At 41.1% G+C, this 22,680-nt stretch overlaps 1 protein-coding gene across 4 annotated transcripts in view; it reads right to left on the bottom strand.

Moving 5' to 3' along the window:
* The window catches only part of NF1 (neurofibromin 1), a 90,037-nt gene that overhangs the window by 66,587 nt on the left and 770 nt on the right, over positions 1–22,680 (bottom strand). For 3 of the 4 annotated variants that reach the window (XM_086624767.1, XM_086624769.1, XM_086624770.1), the window contains exons 2-12: positions 13,792–13,935; positions 11,153–11,236; positions 8,723–8,913; positions 6,459–6,565; positions 6,131–6,198; positions 5,813–5,888; positions 5,140–5,297; positions 4,338–4,511; positions 4,033–4,155; positions 3,661–3,735; positions 2,353–2,484 (exon numbers count right to left, since the gene is read on the bottom strand). In XM_086624767.1, coding sequence (XP_086480893.1) covers positions 2,353–2,484; positions 3,661–3,735; positions 4,033–4,155; positions 4,338–4,511; positions 5,140–5,297; positions 5,813–5,888; positions 6,131–6,198; positions 6,459–6,565; positions 8,723–8,913; positions 11,153–11,236; positions 13,792–13,935 — 1,332 coding nt within the window. Of the gene's footprint in view, positions 1–1,401; positions 1,447–2,352; positions 2,485–3,660; positions 3,736–4,032; positions 4,156–4,337; positions 4,512–5,139; positions 5,298–5,812; positions 5,889–6,130; positions 6,199–6,458; positions 6,566–8,722; positions 8,914–11,152; positions 11,237–13,791; positions 13,936–22,680 lie in introns of all 4 variants that reach the window. The other variant, XM_086624768.1, reaches the window with a different exon arrangement.

Genomic DNA, 22,680 nt, shown 5'->3' with positions numbered 1-22,680 from the left:
AGAACATTTTAAGATATGTATTGAGAGCTCGCACAGGGTATTCTGGTTTGACTCCAGTGGGAGCTGTATCATTCTACCATTGCTGTTCACACAACCAATCCAGTTAGCAATATGACCAGCACGTTTATCAAAAAGTCATACAGAGCCTCAGCTGTGAAATAAGTGTATATGGATGTACTGGCTGCAAGGATTTCAAAAACTGAGTTCATGCTTCAATCCTACAGTGTGCACAACCCTCCAAAGTGAACCAGCCCGTTGTACAGAATCAACTGCAGTTTCTTCATTTCTACAAAAATAAATGGGATGTACACTAAAGCCTGTGAAAAATACTATACAAAAGCGACTGGCCCCCAGTATGTTGAAAGACAAAAGATTTTCATCTCTTCCCAATAAGTTTACAGAATTTATATTTTCACTAACTTTAATCTTATATCAGCAGGGCTTAAATTAGTATTTTTGCTTAGTGCTATCAAAATAGTTATGACACAGTAACTTGGACAAAAAAAATGCTGTTGTGGATATTCAACACAAGGCAGAATACAACACTCTTTAGAAACTCAGCTTTTTAAACTATTTTGTCTAGTTGATTATTTGCAAAGATCTCGATTACATGTACTTGTTTTTCATTTTCACTAAAGGCACAAGTTTTGAACAAAAAGGAAAAAAACCTAGCGTGAACTCATCCTCAAGGTAACTGAAGAAAAGCTAGGACATTGTGTAATTAAATTCTACAAGAAATTAGAACCTCATGCTATTTTGTTAGTTAGCGTGAAAATACACCGAATAAAATCTGCCACGTAAAAAGCATCTGATCAAGAAATCGATACCTCACTGGCAGAGGCGACTAATTCTGTGGAAAACCTCAGTTTGCTGCAGTTAAGGGAATTCTGAGAAGAGGCACGTGGCAAAAGAAGCCGATTCGTTTCGGTGAAGCGATTAATTTACTTCACACAATCAAAACTAAAGACTATCAATAAGCAAAGACGGGGACACGACTGCTCTGCGAGCACATCGAGGGGATAAACACCAGTTTGAAGCTGACAGACAACACTGGAACAAGAACAAACGGGGATAAGTAAGTTTAGGCTGGAAATCAGAAAACAGTTCTGGCCACCAGCGTGGGGAGATTCTGGAAGAGCATCGTGATGGAAAAGTGGGGGCAGAAAGAAAAGAACAGAACCAACAAAAAGCCTTTCCTTCTAGGAAGGAGCCCGACTGGTTGTGGAAGGGATGGCCTCGCAAGGGCTGCTCTTGGCAGAGGTCTCCAGCCCCACGTTCTCACGTCGAACACGCTCCCTCCTGCGCCCCAGCCGAGGCGGGGGGACTGCAGCGGTAACTATGCACAGAAAAGTCAGAGCAAGGAAGGGCTTTTCTGCGGTAGTTACGATGGGTCATACTTACAGCAACAGAGGCCCACTGCCATGCAAAACAGTGACTGGTTGGCATCTGACCATGTGAGCGACAGCAGCAATAAGAACGGAAAATAAGAAGCAGAAGACAAAGCACCACCAATCAATGTCAGAGTTGCCATTACAATACCCTTGCTATTTTTTCAACAGATGAATATAAACACGTATAAAAGCAAGTCAAACATGTTGTAGCGTTCAACTAAAGGTATTTCGATCATTCGCTTTCATTTGAGAAGCCCAATAGGAATATTTTCTTGTATCATTTTAGGCCTTCTAAAACAACAAACCAAGTTCACCTGACACATCAAAAGTCCTAAATGGAAATTTCAGAGGAAAGTGAGTGAACTTATTAAAAAAATTTGGATGAACTACAAATTTGAATTTCCTCGAGATTTTTTCCAAGACAACCAAGAATACTGACTTTATTTCACAATGCTTCAAAGATCTTTTACTTTGTTGCTGTCACCAAGACCAAACAGTCAACTTGCTCGACAGAAAGCAAGCAAGCCAGATGAGGAGGAGAGACACTCATGCCAATCATGGTAAAAGCATTGCAGTGTTCAGAAACCATCTTCATGTAGAGAATGCTTTTGTTTTTCAGGTTAAACAACAATGGACATACTACTAGCTATTCACACAGCAAGAAAGCTTAAAATGAACATTAGCCACAGAGGACAGTTACAGAAGAAATACTTTTATGCTGTCAGTTTAGAAGCAGCATGAAAAGTGAGAAACATACATCTCTAACTGGCTAGAAACAGTCAACACACCAAAACCTGCAAGGTTTACAGAGCATGTACGGCTCTCTGTTGCTTTTTTGGATTGCCATGTTCTTCACCCCTCTAGTTTCCAGTCTAAAGTTAATGAATAAAAAAGCTGGGATGGAGTGGAGAGACAGGAGAAACAAGAGGTTGTGCTTTAAGAGCCTCCCTACAAGTCTCACCGGAGTCATGCGAATGGCTGGGTGCGCCCCGCAGCCCTGCACAGCTTTGTGCAGCGTCTCGCTGAACATGCTGCGAAGCTCCGCGGAATGGCAGTACACGGCGTCGATCCTGGGCCACCAGTCCAAGGCAGACTGGAACGAAAACACAGCCATGCTCCAACACTCCACTGGTAGTATATCAGTTAGATTATAATTCATTTTATACCTCCAAAAGTTAAAAACGCCGTAGCGTAACTAACCTTTCCACATGAGTGTTTTACACAGTATTACCCACGTGTTAATTTTGCATTCTCACCATAAAACTCACAATATTTACATGAGCTGTTACAGAAGCAGTGCTTCCAACCTAAGTGCTTACTATGACTCTTCTTTCTGAACAAGCACAAACTCTGACACCATGAATGCAGGAAAACATGGTAGATTTCAGGATACTGAATGTTAGTAAGCAATACTTCAGAACAAACAATGTGCACTCAATTCATTGTGATACACTAAAAAAATGGAAAATTGGTGTTTTAAGTACTCAATAACATCTGACAGGCTGTATTACTCCACCATAGATACACCACATCTACAGTTGCCTTTTCTCTTGTTTGTCAAAGTGCCTAATACTTTTTTTTTTAAACATAGTGTTTTCGTTATGATGTTGGGATAAACGAAATAGAAAATGTTATGTAAACTATGTAAGGCTGGTTGCTCTACACTGACTGATTTTATTTTCACACTGATCAGGAAAGTATTTCTGAGCAGTACAAAAATTAAAGTTGTATTTTAGTCACTTAAAGTACAATAACGCATGGAAGATGAACAACTACACAAACTTTCAAAACATTTTTGGCACTTGGCACTTTAGTACAATTTTACACTACTTAAATTCATACCAGTGGGATCTCTGAGCAAAGCCCTGAGGCCAGCTCTTCCCCTAAGCTCCCGTGTCAACACACGAGCAGACGCAGCAGAAGGTGGTGTAACTATGCATGTCCTGACAGCGTTTTTCCACCTATCAATAAAGCAGGAGCTACTACAAAACCAGAGGACATAAGATTCATTTGTCATCCTACACTAGAGGATATTAAAACATATTTGTCTTGAAATTTTATACTGGAATACAAGCTTTCCAACTGGGAATCCAACTGGTGGACAGCGTGACCAAAGATTTGTACATCTGTCTTTATTAGCAAGCAACTCTTGCTGCATGGATACGAGCAACAAGATGGGGTGGACTATTCAAACTGTATTTAATAAGCAGATCTTGATCTGAATAGAAGTCACAGATTCCTGGGCTGATTAAATAATTCCAGAACTTACATTTGTGATTATTCGGTGGAGCGAATTTACCAGAACATAATGAAATGTTGATGGGGAATTCTGTGCCAAGCAGATCTACAACAAAAATACATAAAAGTCACTTAGGAACATCTTTTTCTTTGCCATCTTTCTTATCACAATGAACAACATAGTGAAGTATTTTTATTAAATCAACAAAGCTGTCAAATCTAAACACGAGAAAGTCTATTCAGCCAAGAAAAGATTATAAAAAACACACAGGCATTTATTACTAAGGGATATTTATACAGTTGAGCTTATTTATGAGCTTCCAGCTGCTGTTAGCGTATCTTTTATATCTGACAGTCATCAACAGCGTGTGGAAAATGACTTACCCGTAACCAGCGTTCTCACCTTAAAGTGTTGGTTATTGTGAGGGTTTATGCGGAAGCAGGAAACTAAGCAGTCAATCATAAGGTCTACATCTGCGTTTTGATTGCCTCTTGAAAAGGGTTTGCTTGGATTAAACAGCAAATTCTATATATTTCAAAAAAATATGAATATATAAATCAGACACCAAGATTATTCTTGTCTACTTTCAAGACAAAACTTTCCATTGAGAAGATACTACGGTATTCAATTAAGGAGAAATTCAAAGTTTATTTCAGCATTTTAGAATTCAAATTTCTTCATTACAATTAGGAAAAAGACATTTTTACCTTAAGATCTACTACCATGGACTGCACTAGTAGGAAAATGACGGAATTATCTTCCCAGTTGATGTAGGTAGATGCTTTGCACAGTTTAACACAAGCAATAGCAGCACTCTCAGTCAGCTGTCTGCTCCCACTGTGGCCTGCAAGAGCCTTCCTGAGATTGTCCAGGAACAGTTTCTGCAGGATTCAAACGAGGAATACTTATAAGCAGAGCTCTGGTAATCTGTGGTCAGAGTTTTTAGATCCTTAAACATTAGTAACAAAGAACATCATTTTCTGATCAGAAATCAAGGATATTGGGACTGCAAAAGACAACCTGATGCAGAATTCTGGAGGAACGTTGTGTTTATTAGACACAGTCGTTTCGAACGATCTAGGGCAATCAGAGTGGCACAGATGGTTGTTTACTCTTAACCATAATGTTTGCAGCCACAACAAATTCAAGGTCTGTTACAGGTACTGCAATTATGGAACAGACAGAACGCACACGGCAGGAACCGAGAGCAGTACGGCGCAGGCCAGGGAGAAGCAATGGGAAGTTTACTACTGGTGGAGGCAGGGGGAAACCACAACACTGGGGCTCTGAAATCACAGTGCCTGAGACATAGTACCTGTACAAATTAACGACAGTGGAAGAACATGTGTTAGGTGAAAACCAAGAAAGGGTGCATAAATTTACAAATGGAATTGTAATGTGCTTTTTAGGCAGCAAAGACAAAATAAAATATACCTGAAATACAGAATAAGCAAAACCAAGCATCTTCTAGAAATCAGAACCAGAACTCAGACACTTTCCTTCGCTTACCTTGTTCATTTTAGTTTCCTCTACCACATCCTTTGCTATATCTTGGATTATCTCTGGACACAGGACCAGGAGTATGATTTGCAGGGGCCAAACTGCTGCTTTACGTTTTGTGCTTTCAGCAAAGCCATCCACTAAGTCAAACAACTTCTCTGCACAATCTGCATAAAATATAACCCCAAGTTCAACAGCAATTTTAACTATCAAAAGGTAAAGAACAGGTATAAGAGCAGAGGGATAGTTCTATGTACACAGAAAAAAAGTTCTGTTTTGCACATTACTGGCATGCTACTGGGGATAAAATGGTCTCAATCCAGTTAAACAGATGGTTTACCTGAAAATATAACTTTTCCTCTCTTTTTGACTAAAGACAAATACAGGTGATGTTCTCTAAGGTTTTTTTCTGTGTCAAGATTAAAAAAAAAAATATTTAAAGAGTTTTCATCTTTTGGGTTTTATTTCTTTGTGCTGCGAACCACAAAATGAATGTCTCTAAAAGGTGAGTCAGGAGAGAAAAGAAACAGCAACACATCCCTGCCTGCCCCGACAAAGGCTGGCAGAGATTTGTTTCTTATTTGCAGGCTGCACGAGAAGCAAAGCGGGCACAAAATGAACGTGAACGTGGGTATGTCTGAGAAACCACCTTCTGAACACTGTGCCATTTGTTACGCCTTACCAGCCATATCAGTCTGCGGCGTTTGGTACAGCTTTGTGAACTCGTCAGGATAGTTCTCCACCCAGTTCCAAAACGCCTGCAGATAACACAAAACAGCTTTACATTCCAGAGCTTAAAAATATTTTTTTCTGAATTACGTATTTAAATGAAGAGAGATTTTACTCTTACTTCTAATCCTTGACATTTCTGGCAAAACACATACGCATCGAAGGGATGCACTGACTTACAGTTTATAGCAAATTACTGAATGGCAACTATTCCTAAATTAGAGAAAGTCTGCAAATAAGCAACAAAACAGAAGATAAACATTAAAATTACCTTTTCAAGACTGTTGATAACAGCTAACTGAGCTACTTTCTTAAGGGCTTTAAACTTGAATACAGTCTCTGTAAAGGTAAAACATTTCTGCCTTTAGAAAAGAAACTTGGTTCTAAAAAGCAACAAAGATTATAAAAGATATTTAAAGTGCAAAGTAAGTTTTAAACCAATGTCTTTACCCTACTTAAATATTTTATAACATTTTGGTAAATATATGACTATTTGGAGTAAAACACAGCAATAAAGATACACATATCAATACCATTGTGTCACCTCTAACTAGCCATACTCAGATAAAAATATTTCAAACCCCAAGCTCAAATCATACCTTGCAAGAGTCGTTTTAGTTTTGAGCAATCCACACTGATGTACTGTAAAAGTTCAATATCATGAACATCAGCATTATCTTCCGAACAAACAGTCAGTTCCTGTAATCTAAAAATATGCAAAGTAAGCCAACTTCTCAACCAGATTATGTCAGGTATGAACACACACCTACAATTATAGTCTTACTCCATCCTCATACTGAAAATGGATCGAGAAATACCAGTGATGAGTCTTAAAAGATACCAAAACCATCTGGTGATGGTCTGTTTATGCCCCAGATTTGCCTGAATCCTTCCACTATCTACCTCACTGTAGCAGTAATCTTGTCATCTTTTCAACTAAATACTGAATTCGTGGAATCATGACACCTTTGGACTACTGCTCCTCGACAGCAAGTCTTGCCCCAGCTACTTTCTCAAGAGTAAAGCCCCGACTGATGTTGCTCAGTACCCCAAAACGAGCTACAACCACTCTGTGAGCTAAAGACAGTCCATGTTTTTCTGGCCTAAAGAAACAGGATGAAGTTTAATCACACCAGTTTAAACACAAGGACAACTTTTCACACTTTTTCATTAGATGATTTACTAAACATTTCATCAGATACTAAGCCACTAATAACTAAATCATATGTTCTCACAAACTGAAGTTTGCCATGTCTTGTTCCAAAGCTACAGATGTGTTTTAGACGTGGAATGTGATTTCTAGTACTACACACAAAAGCAGTTCTTCATTTCTACAACGCCAGGGAAACTTAACAGCCCTCGCTGGGAATGGGAAGGTCCCCACTGCTGTGCTTTCCGTGCCAAAAATCCCCCAGCTGCTGCACAAGGCCTACAAATATGCCTAAACAGGAAGCACAGGTCAAAAGATCAGCAGTGCTGACTGTCGGCAAGCTGACCCCTGTGGAGATCAGCAACAATTGGGCAAATATTTAACTATTTACGGACGGGCCATCTTGAAGTGAAAAACAGGTTAGGGAAAAAGTGCGGCGTTCCAGCTCAAATAGATGGTAAAAGGCTTTGGAGCTTGAGAATTAAACCATGCTACAGACACATGAATAAATATAGATCCATGGACTAGATTCAAAGACTGTCAAAAAATTTCAACTGAAAAATACTTCCTATAAAAGGAGCAAAAGAAATTGTTTCCATTTCCATAAGCAACAAAACATAATCAACCTATTGAGTAAAACCACATCCTCCATGGTAGCTGCCAAGTCTGTGTTCTTGAAACAGAAGTTACTGAAGGGTCTGTAAAAGTTTTTAAAAGACTTAAAATTTCAAATCATTAGATATTTTTAGAGTGATTTCTAAAATGCAAATATTTTCCCAAATGTTGGAATTGAACATTTTTTACATTATAAGGAATATATAAATCTTTGCTTCAATTAAATTGGCACACTCATTGCTACATGACCTTATAAAGTTGCCCAAGCTCCACCTCTGACAAACAACGGATGATGGTAGCTGGAACAATGCGTGGTAAGACCAAAGCTACTTCAAGCAACTTCCAAAAAACTTCAAAGTATTTCGGTGATAAAAAACTTAATACACAACTCTAGTGGATGGACAAGTGCTGAAGCATCAGAAAGGCCTGGAACAGGGTAAGAAGAGCAAAGAATATATGGAAACTTTGGGGCTGTCTCTCTTCTCACTTAGATTCGCAGAAAACAGTTATTTTTAAAGAAAACGTGCTGTGAAACTCCAGCCAGTCAGAAGACAAATGGGTCTTTTCCAACAACAAACAAACAGTCCAGCTGTTTTGTCCCCTTCAGGCATAAGATAGATTTAACACAAAAGCCTTCAAGCAGGGAAAATTAGGAAGGAAAACAGCCTTGAGGCTCCAACAGGGCTGTAGATAATCAGAAAGTTTGCATTCTAAATTCATAAGTAAATGGATACAACCCATTATGTCCAGCATCCTTTTGTTTCCAAAACATCTTGTGCCCACAAGAACTTATTCAACTTTTTGAGCTGACTTACCATTATTTTCACTCTACAACAGCATTTAACTTGTACTTATGACAGCAGATTAAAAGAAAGAAAAAACGTAGCTCACAGAAAATATGCTGGCAGTAACCTAGAATGGATATGAAACACGTTCATTTGGGAATCTGAAATTCAAGTAAAATTTTAAAAGGTAGAGGGAGCTTCACTCAAGTTAACTTCTCTGAAATTAGAAAGACTACAATTCACGGCATGTTCTAGACACCAGTTTTTAGTAGATCTTCCAGTACACTGAGTCAGGCTTCTGAAAAACACCCACCTGGTGGAAATGCGGCTGAAGACAGCATTAAAGTTATTGCAGCTGAGAGAAAAAAGAACCCCAGAGGCAGAATTGCGTAGCTCGGCTGCGTGCTGGTTCCCTTCGCGGTACGTGTGGATGAAGTGGCAGATTTCTGGCAGCAACTGTTTCACCAGCATAGTCTCATCTAGTCGCATGGTGTCCTTTGGTTGCTAAAAATAAACATTCAGTATTTCACAAAATTCCATTTTGTAGGTTTGGAGGCAAAAAAATGGAGCATCTCCCACTAGCAGGCACAAGACATTAATCGAAACTTCTAGTTCTGCCTGCAGGCTACCACTGGCCACAGCGTAAGCAGACTACACAGAAACTGCTTCTTTCCATTTGGGCAATAACCTGCACCATTCAAACCATCTTCCGTTTCCAGTTAAGTCTCCAAAGTATGTAGGACACCAAGTTGATCAACTCCATCAAGTACCAAGCAAAATACCAAACTAGTTTTTGAAGTAAAACATGTTTCTGTTTTGATGAATGCACCCTGTTGATCTGTGTAAAGCATTAGCAGCAGAGCATTAACTACGTCGGCTTTGAATGGCAGCTCAAAGGGCAAAGACACATCCTCACTTCTCTTTGGGTAGTATTCTAGCCACTGTATTTTGACATCAAATAAGTTATTTTTAAAAGTGAACTGAAAAAGAGGTGCTTCTCCGTTGTTCTTGCTCTATACAAGTCAAAAATGGCTCAACTTTCCTGCAAAAGAAAAATCTAATTTTTACCAGTTTGCACAGTATGAGACATAAGGAAACTATTTACAAAAGAATTCAAAGCGAAACTTTGCTCTACTAAGAGCAAGTTTTAACAGAAGGGTCAGCATTAAAGCTTTCTAAAATTCTACCAATGAATTTACCGTAGGGAATTGGGAAGTTTCAGAGACTCCCACTTCGTTGACCTGAGTCCTGTTGCCATGAGAACTTGATGAAACATTGAGCAAGAACAGCGAGCAAGAAATATGTCTGAAGATACCACGGAACACAACGCTCTTTGTATAGAACTTTGGCTCGGTCTCATCAAACATACACTGGCTCGACTTGCCTTCCTTTCAATTGACAAAGCAAGAAGTATTCAGTGCAATTTTAGGCTGTTCAAATATCATCACGCATCAGGAAAAAAACACGAACGTTTCAAACAATACGCGTGCAAGAAATATTTTGAAGACATTAATTTCTCAAGTTAAAGCATTTTTTTTTTGACTCACTGCATCGCAGGCACAAAAAGCACCAAAAAGACATGTTTACTTCAGCTGTAAAAGCTGCAAAATGTATTTACCTGGATCTTTTGTGAATTTAGAAGGATCCACAATTATTCAGACTGTTTTAGTACTGCAATATAAGATATGCTGCTTGACAAATCTAACCATAATAAGGTCATTACCTTCTAAAGAAAGAACCTTCAAAAACTGTTGCAGGGAAACAGCAAAGAGCTTAGGTGATGGCATGACATTCATCCAGGAATACGGCTAATACAGCTTTAAAAAAAAAAATTCCTTTCTTGTTAAAGGAATAAACCACTGCAAGCTCTGCTCACAGTGAGGTTTGGCTTTGCAATTACACAGTAAGTTGTACGACTTTCTGCATCCCAAAGGTAACAGCAAACTGCCTCGCAGCACAGCTCGGACTGGAAACCTCAGGACTGGACTCCCAGTGGAAGTCTGGACATGGTTAACTAATGTAATCTAGGAAACACCTGCGAAAGTAATCTTTCGAACAGCGATAGCAAAGTTTCTGCTGCACATACAAGTACATAAAAAATTACATGAACAAATGGAAGTTAAGAAATTTAAAGCAAAATCAACACTGTACGCAGAAAACTGAAATACTTGTACTGAATTATCTGCTACTTTTAACACTATTTACTATCCCATTACTTTTTCTGTTTAAATTGTGGAATGAAAATGTGTTGATGCATCTATTCAAAAAATACTGAGCAGAATATGCCACAAACATTCAAAGCTGATAATAATCTAGCGAAGCTTCACAACCATCTCATCTTCATTTGAGTTTGTGTCTTCCCTTGCTCCAGTTCACACGTCTCTGAGCACAGTTGTCTGCAACTCTTTTTCTCAAATTATTAAAAGAAAATCATTATCACCCCACGAATTAGTTGAGTAGTGGGAAGGGTAAATGCAGAAGTTTACTTGAATCTATTTAGCTGAAAAAAATCAGTAATTTTAGGCAAGAAAAATGCACCCCACAAATCCTTAATTTATCAACCATATCAAATACCTGCATTTATAGGAAGTTTAGTATTTTTTAAACAGCATTAATCCTACTTTGCTCCAAACCAGACAAGTTTTAACTTTAGTACTAGTAATAACAGATACACGAGCATTTGACTTGTGCTCTCTAACTCATCTGGTTCCAACTCCGCAAGTGCTTACGCAAGCCTACTCACCCCTGCCAGACATTTTTCCAGTGTATCCAAGATAATCAGCTGAGATAGATACAAATTCTTTTCAGCAGTTTCTCCAAATATTCTCTAGAAGTAGAAAGGATACGGATTCATCTGAGAGACAGAAATTTTACTTGCAACACATGAAAGTAATGCAGCGAAGTGGCACAATAAGTTACGGCTCCTTTAGCGCTCTTTTGAGCCTAGAAATAAAGCCAGCAAAAATTAGATTAAAATAGGAATTAACATCTTATCGCTGAAGAAATATCTTTGTCCAGTCTGCAAGGCCGAATCTAACAAGGAACAAGCAGATACCACAAAGGAAGACTGGAGGTACACTGCAGCCCCTTACCTTCATCAGGCCTGTAATTTGTTCAGAAACAAAGGTTATACCTATTTGGGAACTATTTTGGTATCAGTTACTGCTGACTCTTTTCCAATTACGTATTTCATTGCCAACATCCTAACAGAACCGATGTCACAACAAACCCATACCAACGAGCTTATCAGACTGTTGCAGAATTTAGCCCAGACCACAGGAAGAAACACACGAGACCCTCCAAGAAGATGCCCTTCAGATACAGGACGAAGGCAGAATTCCATCAGGTGCTGAGGTCAGCACCCAATTTTACTCCAACAGGAGTGTCTAGCTGCAGCAATATTAAGACAGTAAAATAAAGTGGCAAAGATTTAGCCAAAAACGTACGGGTGCTATGCCTTCAGGTGGCACACGTGCAGAAGTCACCCAAAGGAAGCTGTTTTAAACCACGAGAGGCTGGCTCAGCTAAGGCTGAGCTTCAGCAGAGTGCAAACCCTCAGGACTTTTTTCTAAACGTAAGACCATTATGTCAGTTTACTGGTCTGTTTTGTTTCAGCTATAGAAATCATTAAAAAATACTGCTGACTCATACAGGAGCTCAGTTCATCAAACAAAAAACGTCAAGTGTTGCTCCTCAGTGCAAAGCAAATATTGACTTTTTTAACAGGTATTTTTAGCTAGGTCTTTCCTCTCAAAATCTACATATAACATACAGAAACTTGTTTTAACTGTATAGTTTTCTGATTTATCAGACAATCATTTTACACATCAACACATTCCTTCATGCCTACGGGGTTTAATTAAGAGAAATTATTTCTCCAAAGGGACTGCAGGTAGCTTTAAGCAGCCTCAAGTCCCTTGCAGTAGGCAACCTATTTTCTGATTTTGTCACTCCTCCATAGTGCCTCAGCAGATGCACACCTCTACACAACTGCCATCCAAAAGAGCTCAGCGCAAGCTATCTTCCCAAAAACAATTATAAAAAGTACTGTTAGAGTTTGGCCAGTTCTGTCACCTGTTCATGAAGATTCCGCATGATCACTAATCACTCGGCTTCAAAACTCAACCAACTCAACTCTTCTCATGACAAATCCAAAACTGGACCTTCCATGAAAAAAAATTGTCTCTTTCTCCTCACAAAGGATTTCTAAACTTTCCATTTACCCAACTTGATGTCAATAGCTATTTCTCTAGTTGACACTCTGGACATCCACATTCACTGTTTTTCTTTTCTAGGTTTTTCTTCTCTTTGGTTCCACTGAGATCTATTTTAAACGACAGTTTTAGTGATGCTGATGAGTCAAATATTTTGATGGATTTCAGGAATCATTTTATGGTTCCCTTGGAGGCAGAAGAAAAAAACAGTATGCAGAAGTAAATCATCTACTAAGACACCCAGCTCTGAGGAGTCCTCTTTGGGAACTCATAGAAAAATCATCTTGAACTTCATCCTTTCCCACCAGCGCATCGCCCTCCAGCATCAACACCAGGTGGTTTCATGAGAGGCTGCGATCCGTATCCATCAGTAAATGGAAGAGATGTGTATCACACACACACACACACCTTTCATCCATTTTTCATTCCGACCAGCAAGGTTCCCCTTTGGAGGTACGAGTCTACAGCAGCAGTACTAGACAAGAGATCGTTTTCTAAGATTTTTCTTATAAGGTTCTGACTGAAATTCATCTGTTTGTTAAAATATAGATATATTTTATCTACACACACAAATGCTAAAACATCCAAACAGTCCGGAAAATTCAGATAGCCTAAGTTTTAAATCCTTTTCCCTTCTTTTTTCTTTCTTCCTTTCCCAAAATGATTCCTAGCAGGTCATACTCCGGCAGGCCAGATAAGGGGAAAAAACCCAACCTCAGCAGCCCCTCTGCCCTGCTGCACTGGTCCCCCGAGCCTTCGCCAGCGCTGCTGCCCGCGCCAGCTGAAGCACCTTTCCACGTGATGGAAAACATCCTCCCTCACCTCCCAACAAGCAGCGTGTCCTACAGACTGCCCAGCTGGTACCAAACGTGGCTGAGACCGATGTGGTACCCGCTCCCTCGCTAGGCACACACCGTCCCAGCCGCAGACCGTTCCCACCACTAACAGGAGATTCCCCTTAATCACCACCTTCCTTCGGATTTCTCTGCCACCCAGCTGAGTACTGCTGGTGAACTTCAGCACGTGAGGATGAAAATAAAAAAAATAAAGTCTAAAGGGCAAGCAACAATTCGACTAAATTTCAAGTGACTCTCTGCAGACTGTGCAATATGAATAAATAACAAACATTTTGAAAGATCACCCAGCAAGCCAAAATAAGAAAACTTACCATGTTATTAACATTTTTTAAGATATTAGTGAGACCACTGATGACCAGGGAAAACTTGTACTTGGAGATGTTTATGAGACACTCCTTGTTGTGCTCCGTGCTGACTTTGGTGTGGGTATTCTGCTGGCCAGCCTTTATTGGAAGCTACAAAGAGAGATAAGTATTATCAGCTTTTTTACATTGAAATGTATATCTTTAAAGATGGGTTAAAAATTTGAGACACCGGAAACAACCTTGAAAAACATTCTACAAGAGAGAACTACAAACACATAGATCATTTCATTTTCTCTACATCCATCTTTCTGTTAGTTATCTATAAAACAAAACACTGAAGCTCATCAATTCCTTTTTCTGAATTGGAACTAAACCTCTATTTTGTGATAAGTTTTCTACAAATTGAACATCAAAGCAGTCAAAAGGAGCAGAAAAATGTAAAGTAGAATTCTGAGAAGAAAAGTTTATTTCAAAAATTGGCTTGTTAAATACCAAAAAACTTCAGAAGGCTAGTATCTCGAAACCTGAGAGGTAAAACCACAGTAGCTCACAAGGCAGGTGAGTTGGAAGGTGGTGACAGTGGTTCCACCCGTGTCCTCTACTCCTTCCACGAGGTACAACTGAGTGCCAGGTGGAGCCACCCCGACAGCCTCCGCAGGTGCCCGGGACCGGGGTTACTCCGAGGTGCCCACGCAGGCACAGCCCACCGCTGCCCGGGCCAGGAACGCTCAGCCCCAAACACGCTTCGAGCACTTGTGAGCCAAACACAGCTTGTGAGCCCCACGTTCCCCACCCTTGCCCAACATCAGCAGGAACAGCTAGGCTTGAAACGCAGTTTTTCCAGAAAATGCAAGATTCAGCGCGAGTGCACCGCGCCGGGATGCTGCTCCCACTGTGGGAACACTGGGCACTTTGTTTCACGCTGTACCCAAATTCTTCGAGGGTCACGAACGAGTCACGTCCCCTCCACGCTGCTCACTGCAGCCCGTTACCAACCACCACGCCAAAACATGAGAAGCAATTCTCTGGAAAAATTCATTTTGCCGAGGATTTTTTGTGAGGACAAAAAAGAAACCAGTATTATCACCTCTTTTATAATCCATGTCTGCCATTGGGATTTTAAAGCATGACCTAGGAATTCACTGTCTATAGAAACTTTAATTACAAGATTCAACCAATTTTTACTCAAATTTGCAATAAATATGTATTCTGAAAGACACCGATAGCTCAAAGTAAATGCCATGATGTAATATTTTTGCATTAGAAAGGGTATCTTTAAAACATATCTTTAAAAAAAAGGAGAGAGAGAATTTAAGAGAGGTTAAAAGACAAATTCCAAGGAATTAAAATCAGTTTTACAGCTGCAAAATGCTTAAAGAGCGACCTTCCAGGTTGCTGCAGACCTGGTGAGGGCACTTTCCACAGTCACCCAGTGAAACTGCCGGCAGCAGTCGGGAACATCCCTGCCATCCCCTTAGCAGCACCATCTTGGTTGAAAAAAGTTTAAAGGCTCAGATGAATTGTACTACAGAACCCCAAACTTGGAATGTTTTCACTGCATCATTAAATGCAGTCTCCTCAACACTGACATCTTCCAGTTGCAGGGAAATGATCCTCTTTAATACACGACCCAGATTTATGCCCAAGTGTAACTTCCTCTCCGGAAGTTCTTTTGGTTCCACAGACTGGGATCACAGTGGAAACTGGCTGGTTTTCCCTAAAAGAATGGTCGACTCAAAGACCTGATGGAACTGCCACGCTCGGTCACACCAGAGACCCAGCGGCTCCGCAGCGGTCTCCGAGGAACTCCTGCCCTCGGCTCAGATGGCACCTCCGGCACCGGGCCGTGCATCCCGGGAACGCGCCACGGGATCGCCCCTCCCGAGAGGCTCCAACGTTTTCCTGCTACAGCACCACGTTCCACAGGGCAGCCAAGGCAATTCCCACGGCGTCGGGGGACTCCCTCGCCAGTGTGCGGATCATAACGCTCTAAAACGGGGTGATGCATTTCCATGTGCTCGTCTCAAAACCGGAAAAAGCAGAACAAACAGCATTCGGGACTCAAGGTTTGTTTTCACTGTCAGAGGTTATTTTTACATTTTCGGAAGTCATTAGTGGCAGAGAGATACATTTAATTAAAAATGACACCATTACTAGTACTTTTTATTTGAACTTTCAAGTCCCCACGCTGACAACAGCAGAAAAGCTCAATGCCACTGAGTGACACGACCCTTCCGAGGTGCCTCCCAAAGCAATTGTGTCATGGAGCTAGTTCTGGATGCCTCCACGCCATAGAAACATGGAATTACACACTTCTGGAGCCTCCTGCCACAACAGGCACGGAACAAGGTCACCTACAAGTAAAACGGCTTTTTATACTACCATTTAAAATAGGAAACGACATAAAAAGGAAATATTTGGGGTTTTTTTTATTATTATTTCTCAGCTGTTTCCTTTGTGCACTCTGACATGCTGGAGCAATATGTGCCCCCTAACGGAACGCAGTGCCAGCGTGGGGTGGCCGAAAAGAAACTACTGAACTTCTACGCAAATACCCATCAATCTAAACATTACAAGAAAAGAAAGAAAATAAAAGAAAAAAAGTTGAAGTGTTACTTTCATTGTCTTTAGTTTTATTTGAGAAAAAAGAAAGACTGACACAAATGGCTTCCTGTATCGCTCTTATTTGAATTAGAAACAGAAATCGAAGCGCAAAGCTTAACTATAACTGGAGATTCAAACTCTGAACACATGCACCATTTTGAACTCATCCCAGTTCCACAAAGAGATAATCCACTCCTGCAATTCAGCTGTTTTCACCAGTGAAATAGGAGGCAATAGGTGGCAGCCTTGGAGCGGCACCGGTGCAGGTACCACGCACAGCGGGCACGGTCACCCCCCTCCCCTAACCCAGGCTGACCACGTCCCGCTGAGCTGTCGGATCACCCACACAGCACTGGGAACAACGGCATTTTGGTCCAGAACTTGCCTTACTTTGTGCAGTGGACAAAGACAAAACAGGTAGATGAAATCCGGAATCATTTCGACTAGCAAATTTTAAATCTTTTAAGAGCAATTAAAAAGAAGAACATTGCTGCAAAAGTCAAGGAAAAGCCAGTAAGGAGCTGAGCCTGACAGCTGCAATAACACAGCATAAGACCCACGGTGTCCTGAACTCAGGATACAATTCATCTCGGATATCAGGTAGGAAAAGCAAATCTGTCGATGAAGCATCAAAGGATCCCCCAGCTCCCACCAGCCACGCAAGCTCCTGAGCTGTTCAAACACACGCTGTGGCCACAGGCAGTGGAAGCCCAGCTGAGTTCCCAGGAACGCGTCTCCCACCTCAGTGTAAGCAATCCTGCTGTCCTACCACGGCTTCTCCAGATCTGCCTCTGACACGGCACCAAAGCGGAACCACTCTCACACGTTCTACTAAATGCAAAGAAATAACAAAGCACTACTAGTAGGAGAGAAAGTAATACAACATTATTATTTTATTTACCTTTCCAAAGGCACACAATAACAGATAAACCTTGGAAACAGAGATCTGAACCACACACCCTCACCAGATTCACTCCCTGGAAGTGTTCCAGGCCAGGCTGGATGAGGCTTTGAGCAACCTGGTGTAGTGGAGGGTGTCCCTGCCCACGGCAGGGGGCTTGGAACTAGATGATCTTTGAGGTCCCTTCCAACCCAAACCATTCTGTGATTCTATGATTCTATGATAGTTAAAACTAATCCAGCTGAATTAGCGGCTATTAAAAGATTTTTTTTTTTAATCAATATTTATCTCCCAAAAGATCCAAATTCCCCTCTCAACTTGCCAAAGTAAAATGAAATTCTTCCATCTTCATGAAAAATGTAACTTAAATCACTAATCACAAATAATATTATTCGAAAATAACAGAAAAATGTGCGACTAGACCAACTTGCAGAGAATCAGCACATGGCCCTTGGAAAACAATCCTACAACACCGCTGCAGAAGCTTTTTCAACACACAAGAACTGTGGCACCTGAAAACGTACTGCCCCCATGCATCCATACAGCACACGCTGCCAACCGTCCCACAGTGGTGGCAGCAGCCACAGACTGTCCAGCCAATTTTCTGTCTACAGCGATACCCAGCAGGTCTCCAGTACTGCTGGAAAGAGAAAACCCAAGGTTTCCCTATGCCTAATCACTCTTACCTAGCTCCTTCTGGAGATAAAGGTGTTTCAGTCTCGTCAGACTTGTGAGACAATAACTGTGCCAATTTAAAAAAAAAAGTACTTGGCTATTCCAGAGGAAAAAAAAAAGATTTAACATGCGTTCTTAAGATCTTTATGGTGAAATTATAAAAACTGGCTTTGCAACTTTAAAGACAGTGCAAAGCTGTTTAAAAAGTTGTGGTATCTGACAGCATGCAAGGCTGTCATATCTTTGGAAGTGGCCTCAGTCGAGAGACTGATGGACTTTTACCAAAAAGCGTTCAGTTAAGGACCCTTTCTTTGATCATAGATGTTAATTATTAAGAAAAACGTTGTTTTCTATGTCTGCAGAAGAGATTAGCACCTCTTTCAGGTATCCTCTAGTCTGATACAATCAGGAACAATCTTTTGCTGAACAGACGTGGATGTTGATCTCAAACGACACTTAACAGGCTTGAACATTTGCAAGATCCTCTACTTGCTCTGTTGAGAAAGGCTAACATTAAGCCATGGATCCTTTCTTTATCATCTGTAATTAATGAACACAAAGTTTAATCATCTCTATTTAATAAAAAATTGTATTTAATGCTCTGTTTCCAGAGGTTATGGAGCAAGTGTAAGCGCTTTATCGCTTCAAACAAAGTCACTATTTCAACTTTTTCTGTGCAAGATTCAACTTTGCAGAACATGAGGAATTCAAAATGACAGACAGACCGAGTCTGCCACAGGATTTGGAACGGCAGCTGCTGAAATCATCATCCTGACAAACCCCTCAACACAGGCAGCAGCCACCAAGCAAACACAGGCACTCTGCAACTCTGCACCTCCGAGGTCCAACATCCCAGCGGTGGCAGCTGCTGAGCCTCTCGCTGCCTCCACCACCTCCACCTCCTGAAAAGCACCGAGGTGTAAAGCACCTTTGGAGAGGGGAAGGTGGGAGACCATCCCTGGGAAGAAAATTAGGAAATTCTCCACTTGTCTAGAATGGGCTTATCATTTTCAGTACGCAGCTTGAGATGTATGAATGCATCTGAGGCTTCTGATTCAGATTCTGGAGAAAGTAAAAAACATAACACCTCAAAAAAAAAAAATCCCCAGTGCCATCCTTAGCAGCAGAGAAATCTACCTAGCTTTCCCCTTTCAAATAATTTATTGAAACTTCTTCAGCAGGCTGCAAAGCACAGAGGTAGTGGTGAGAGACAAAGTATACACAGCACCACTCCTTCCTCAGCATCAGTACTGCCAGAACCAGACACAGATCTTCAAAAGTCAACAGGCATCTTCCTCCCAACTACAAACATGCACTGCAGCACCTTCTAAAAAGGCAGCATTTAGCAAAAGAAGTTCACAACTAAGTCTTCAGAAGAAGGCAGAACTCTGAAAATATTTTATGTAGGTTGCTCTAAAAGAAAAAATAATATTTTCGAAAGTTTAACTAAGACTTGATACTGTGAACAGACGTGTATTTACCCGAACTGTTAACACAAACTGCTGTGTTATGTAAGGAAGGATCACCAAGTCATCTTGATGCTTTTTGGCAGCTCATTAATGGACTCAGGTAACATCTGTGGCACGTGGGCCACTCCTTCATCTATTCTTTAGGGTATCACCTGCACGCAGTAGAGCACTTCATTTTGAAATACCTTACACACGCTGCGTTAGAAAAACGGGATCAAAGCTGCTTCAGGTCTATGTTACAGAAAGATGAAACAGCACCCTTTGTGCTTAAGAGCAGTGTTACAGTCTGCCTTGGTTCTTAGCTCCTGTGGAAATCCATGAAAAGTTCCATCTGCACAGAGCAGCCTGACGTTTCAGCCAAAGGTACCGCTCGCTCAGGAGCTCCGTCAGCAGAACTCACGTGAGACACTTGAAAACATGTCTTGTAGGGACTTTTAACCAGTCGAGATGAGCAACAGCAATGGGGAGCACAGAGCTGGGACTTGCAGCCAGTGCTTTCAGGTCTCCAGTTCTGCACAGATCTCAAATGCTGCAGAGGGAATCAACAGGAGGAGGGAATATTTGCTTTAATTCAATGCCTTTAATGAAAGTAAGAAGGGAACATTCCTACTGGCTTTCAGTTTTTAGGAAAATGTTCTTAACTGAAAGCAGTGTCTCAAACCACAAATAAGGAGCCTGAACCATAATCCACATAATAAAGGGCTTCTTTCTTTGAAGCATATCATAATCACTTAAGTTGCCACAAGTTTATATAGGATTAATACCTCTTATTATATCTGATAGTTTTGAAACAGTCTAGATTTAAATGGTTTAGGCAGTAAGGCTTCTCTGACTACACTATTTCACTACTGTATCACTTCCCATGAATTCAGCTTGTAGCACATTACTAAAGTACCTAAAACTGTGAGTGAACATTTCCATAGATAATTTTATTTTACAAAGACCTGATTATGTCCAAAACCACAGAGAATTTCACTAAAACACAGCTTAGCCTCTTTGTGCTACTGCAGCCTAATTCTCTCCTGATCTTTTTAAGTTTTGAAAAATACAACAAACAGTCCTACGTACAAAATCAATCGAAAGACTTCATACGTGCTGCACAAGAGGCGTGACCTGGCCTCACACACACCATCAGCAGCTCCCTCGTGCACCAGCTGGACCTTCAGGCATCCCTCGAGGGTGGCTGGAAGAAGGGTGCATGGCAGCAGCGGCAGCCTCGGAGGCCAGCGCAGCTGGGCCAGACTGGCACTACACTCCAAAAATTTCCTCAGCCAGCCCAGCGTTGGTTAATTCATAAAACTGCCTGCCAGTCACTTGGGCCCACAGGACTGTACTCACAAAAGCAGATTTTGGTTAAAGCAGCGTTTGTAACAATAAACAAGAGCAGACAAGAACAGACTGGTCTGCGCTGATTTTTCCTGTTTTCAGTACAGATTAACATTCTCCCAGTTTGTTGTTTCATCTGTCTTAAAGTGGATTCGAGCAGTCAGCAAATGAATGAAAAGCCTGTCTAGATCTATAAGTTTTGGTGGAAGATGGTTACATTTTCCTCCTTTGTAAAGGAAGGAAGAAACCTTGAAAAATGTTGTCTTCTCACCCACAGAAAAAAACAACAACAAAAGTACACAACTCACAACAAACACCAACTGCCCTTCCTTACTCAGGCTCACCGATGACATAGTAAGCAGCGGCTCCTTCAGCGCTGAATCAAGAGGTCCTGAATTTGGAAGGGCAGGCAGAGCATGCAAAAACTCAAAAATGCATTATCAGCACCAAAATAACACGCATATATTCCGTATATTCTTATGGAGTATGAACTTGCTGCTCAAGTGAGCAGTTTAAAACGTAACAAGTAGGTAATTTAATAACCACGTAACTCCTCAACGATGACACAAAAGTGAGGAGTCACAAGAAGCACACAAATATCACCACCGATCAACAACGCATTTCGCAGTGGTGATGGTGTCGCGATAACCTGGTACTCAGTCAAGAAGTCACCTTTCCACCCTGATGTCAGCCTAAGCAACGTCGAGGAAACGAGGCAGTAAAGGCAAACGAACAAAACTGAGAACCCTGAGTTGAAATGAATAAATGAGAGAAGATTTCTCACAAAAAAAGTGGAGATTAAGGTCTCATCCTTGCTTCATTCACTTGATGACACAATATTTTTTAAAAAATAATTGCACTGGTTAAACAAAAGAATGCAATAAACTAATCAAATTTTGTAGATAGCACCTATCACACTGCAACAGTCCATAACGTGTTGGAGGTACGTTATCCCTGCAACTCCAATATCTCAGCACCTCAAAAATCAGGACAGCTTTTTTCCCCGCCAGGAGAGGATTCCTCTCATAGGCCTATCTGCAACTATCCCATAAAATACATAGAAAAAAATTCTGTTTAAAAAGCTGAAGTTCTTAACTTCTAACAGATGTTGGCGAGCCCAGTTCCACAACATACATAACAAAGCAAGCGACAAAGCCTACGGCCTTTTAACACCAGGACACAAAGAAACATTTTCTTGCACTCTTTGCAGCATAATCAGTACCATGCTTTTTCAGCTCACGGAAAAACGATCTGTGACTCAAGATAACGGGGGAGGGGAGCGGGTAAGTTAACTATGCAAATATGCCTGAAATATATTGGAAAAATCTGCATTATTTTAATGTCAAAAGACAAAGTTTGATATTTTCCTTTTTAAATTAAACTTCACTCACAGCAGCTTAACTCCAAATGCAAAAAGGAGCAGTTTATTTTTATTCAATCGGGCCACGATCTTCCTGCGGGTTGTTGAGAGCCCGGCATCGCTGAGAGGGACGTGTGATTACAAAGCAGGTGAACAAAACTCCGTCTGTAGGGACAGCTCAGTGTTTCGACGGACGTTACACGGAACCGGGTCCGGCAGAGCCGCCCCGTTCGACACAGGGGCTGTACTCACTGTGCACAAACTGATCCCTCAGCCTGAACCGAGCTCGCACGCTTGCATGTCGGGCACGTATCTCAGGAGTAAAAACGCAGAGTCTAAACACCGAGCTTAGCCCCACCGAGAAAGTCACGCCACCTAATCCCAGTGAGCAGTTTCTGCATGTGGACCAAAGAAATGCCAAGTCTAAGGCCAACACATCTCTCTCCCTTCCATTCAGAAAATCCTTCGCCAAGCCACTGGCACCGATTTTTGTAAAGAGAAATAAATACCTATCGCTACAACAACATTGGACAGAGAACCCTCTCCACCCCACACCACTG

The sequence above is a fragment of the Tauraco erythrolophus genome, chromosome 21, assembly GCF_009769465.1.
Source record: "Tauraco erythrolophus isolate bTauEry1 chromosome 21, bTauEry1.pri, whole genome shotgun sequence".
In the NCBI taxonomy this organism is placed as follows: domain Eukaryota; kingdom Metazoa; phylum Chordata; class Aves; order Musophagiformes; family Musophagidae; genus Tauraco; species Tauraco erythrolophus.
The sequence above is the reverse complement of the archived record's forward strand: the minus strand, read 5'-3'. Positions and strand labels throughout refer to the sequence as shown.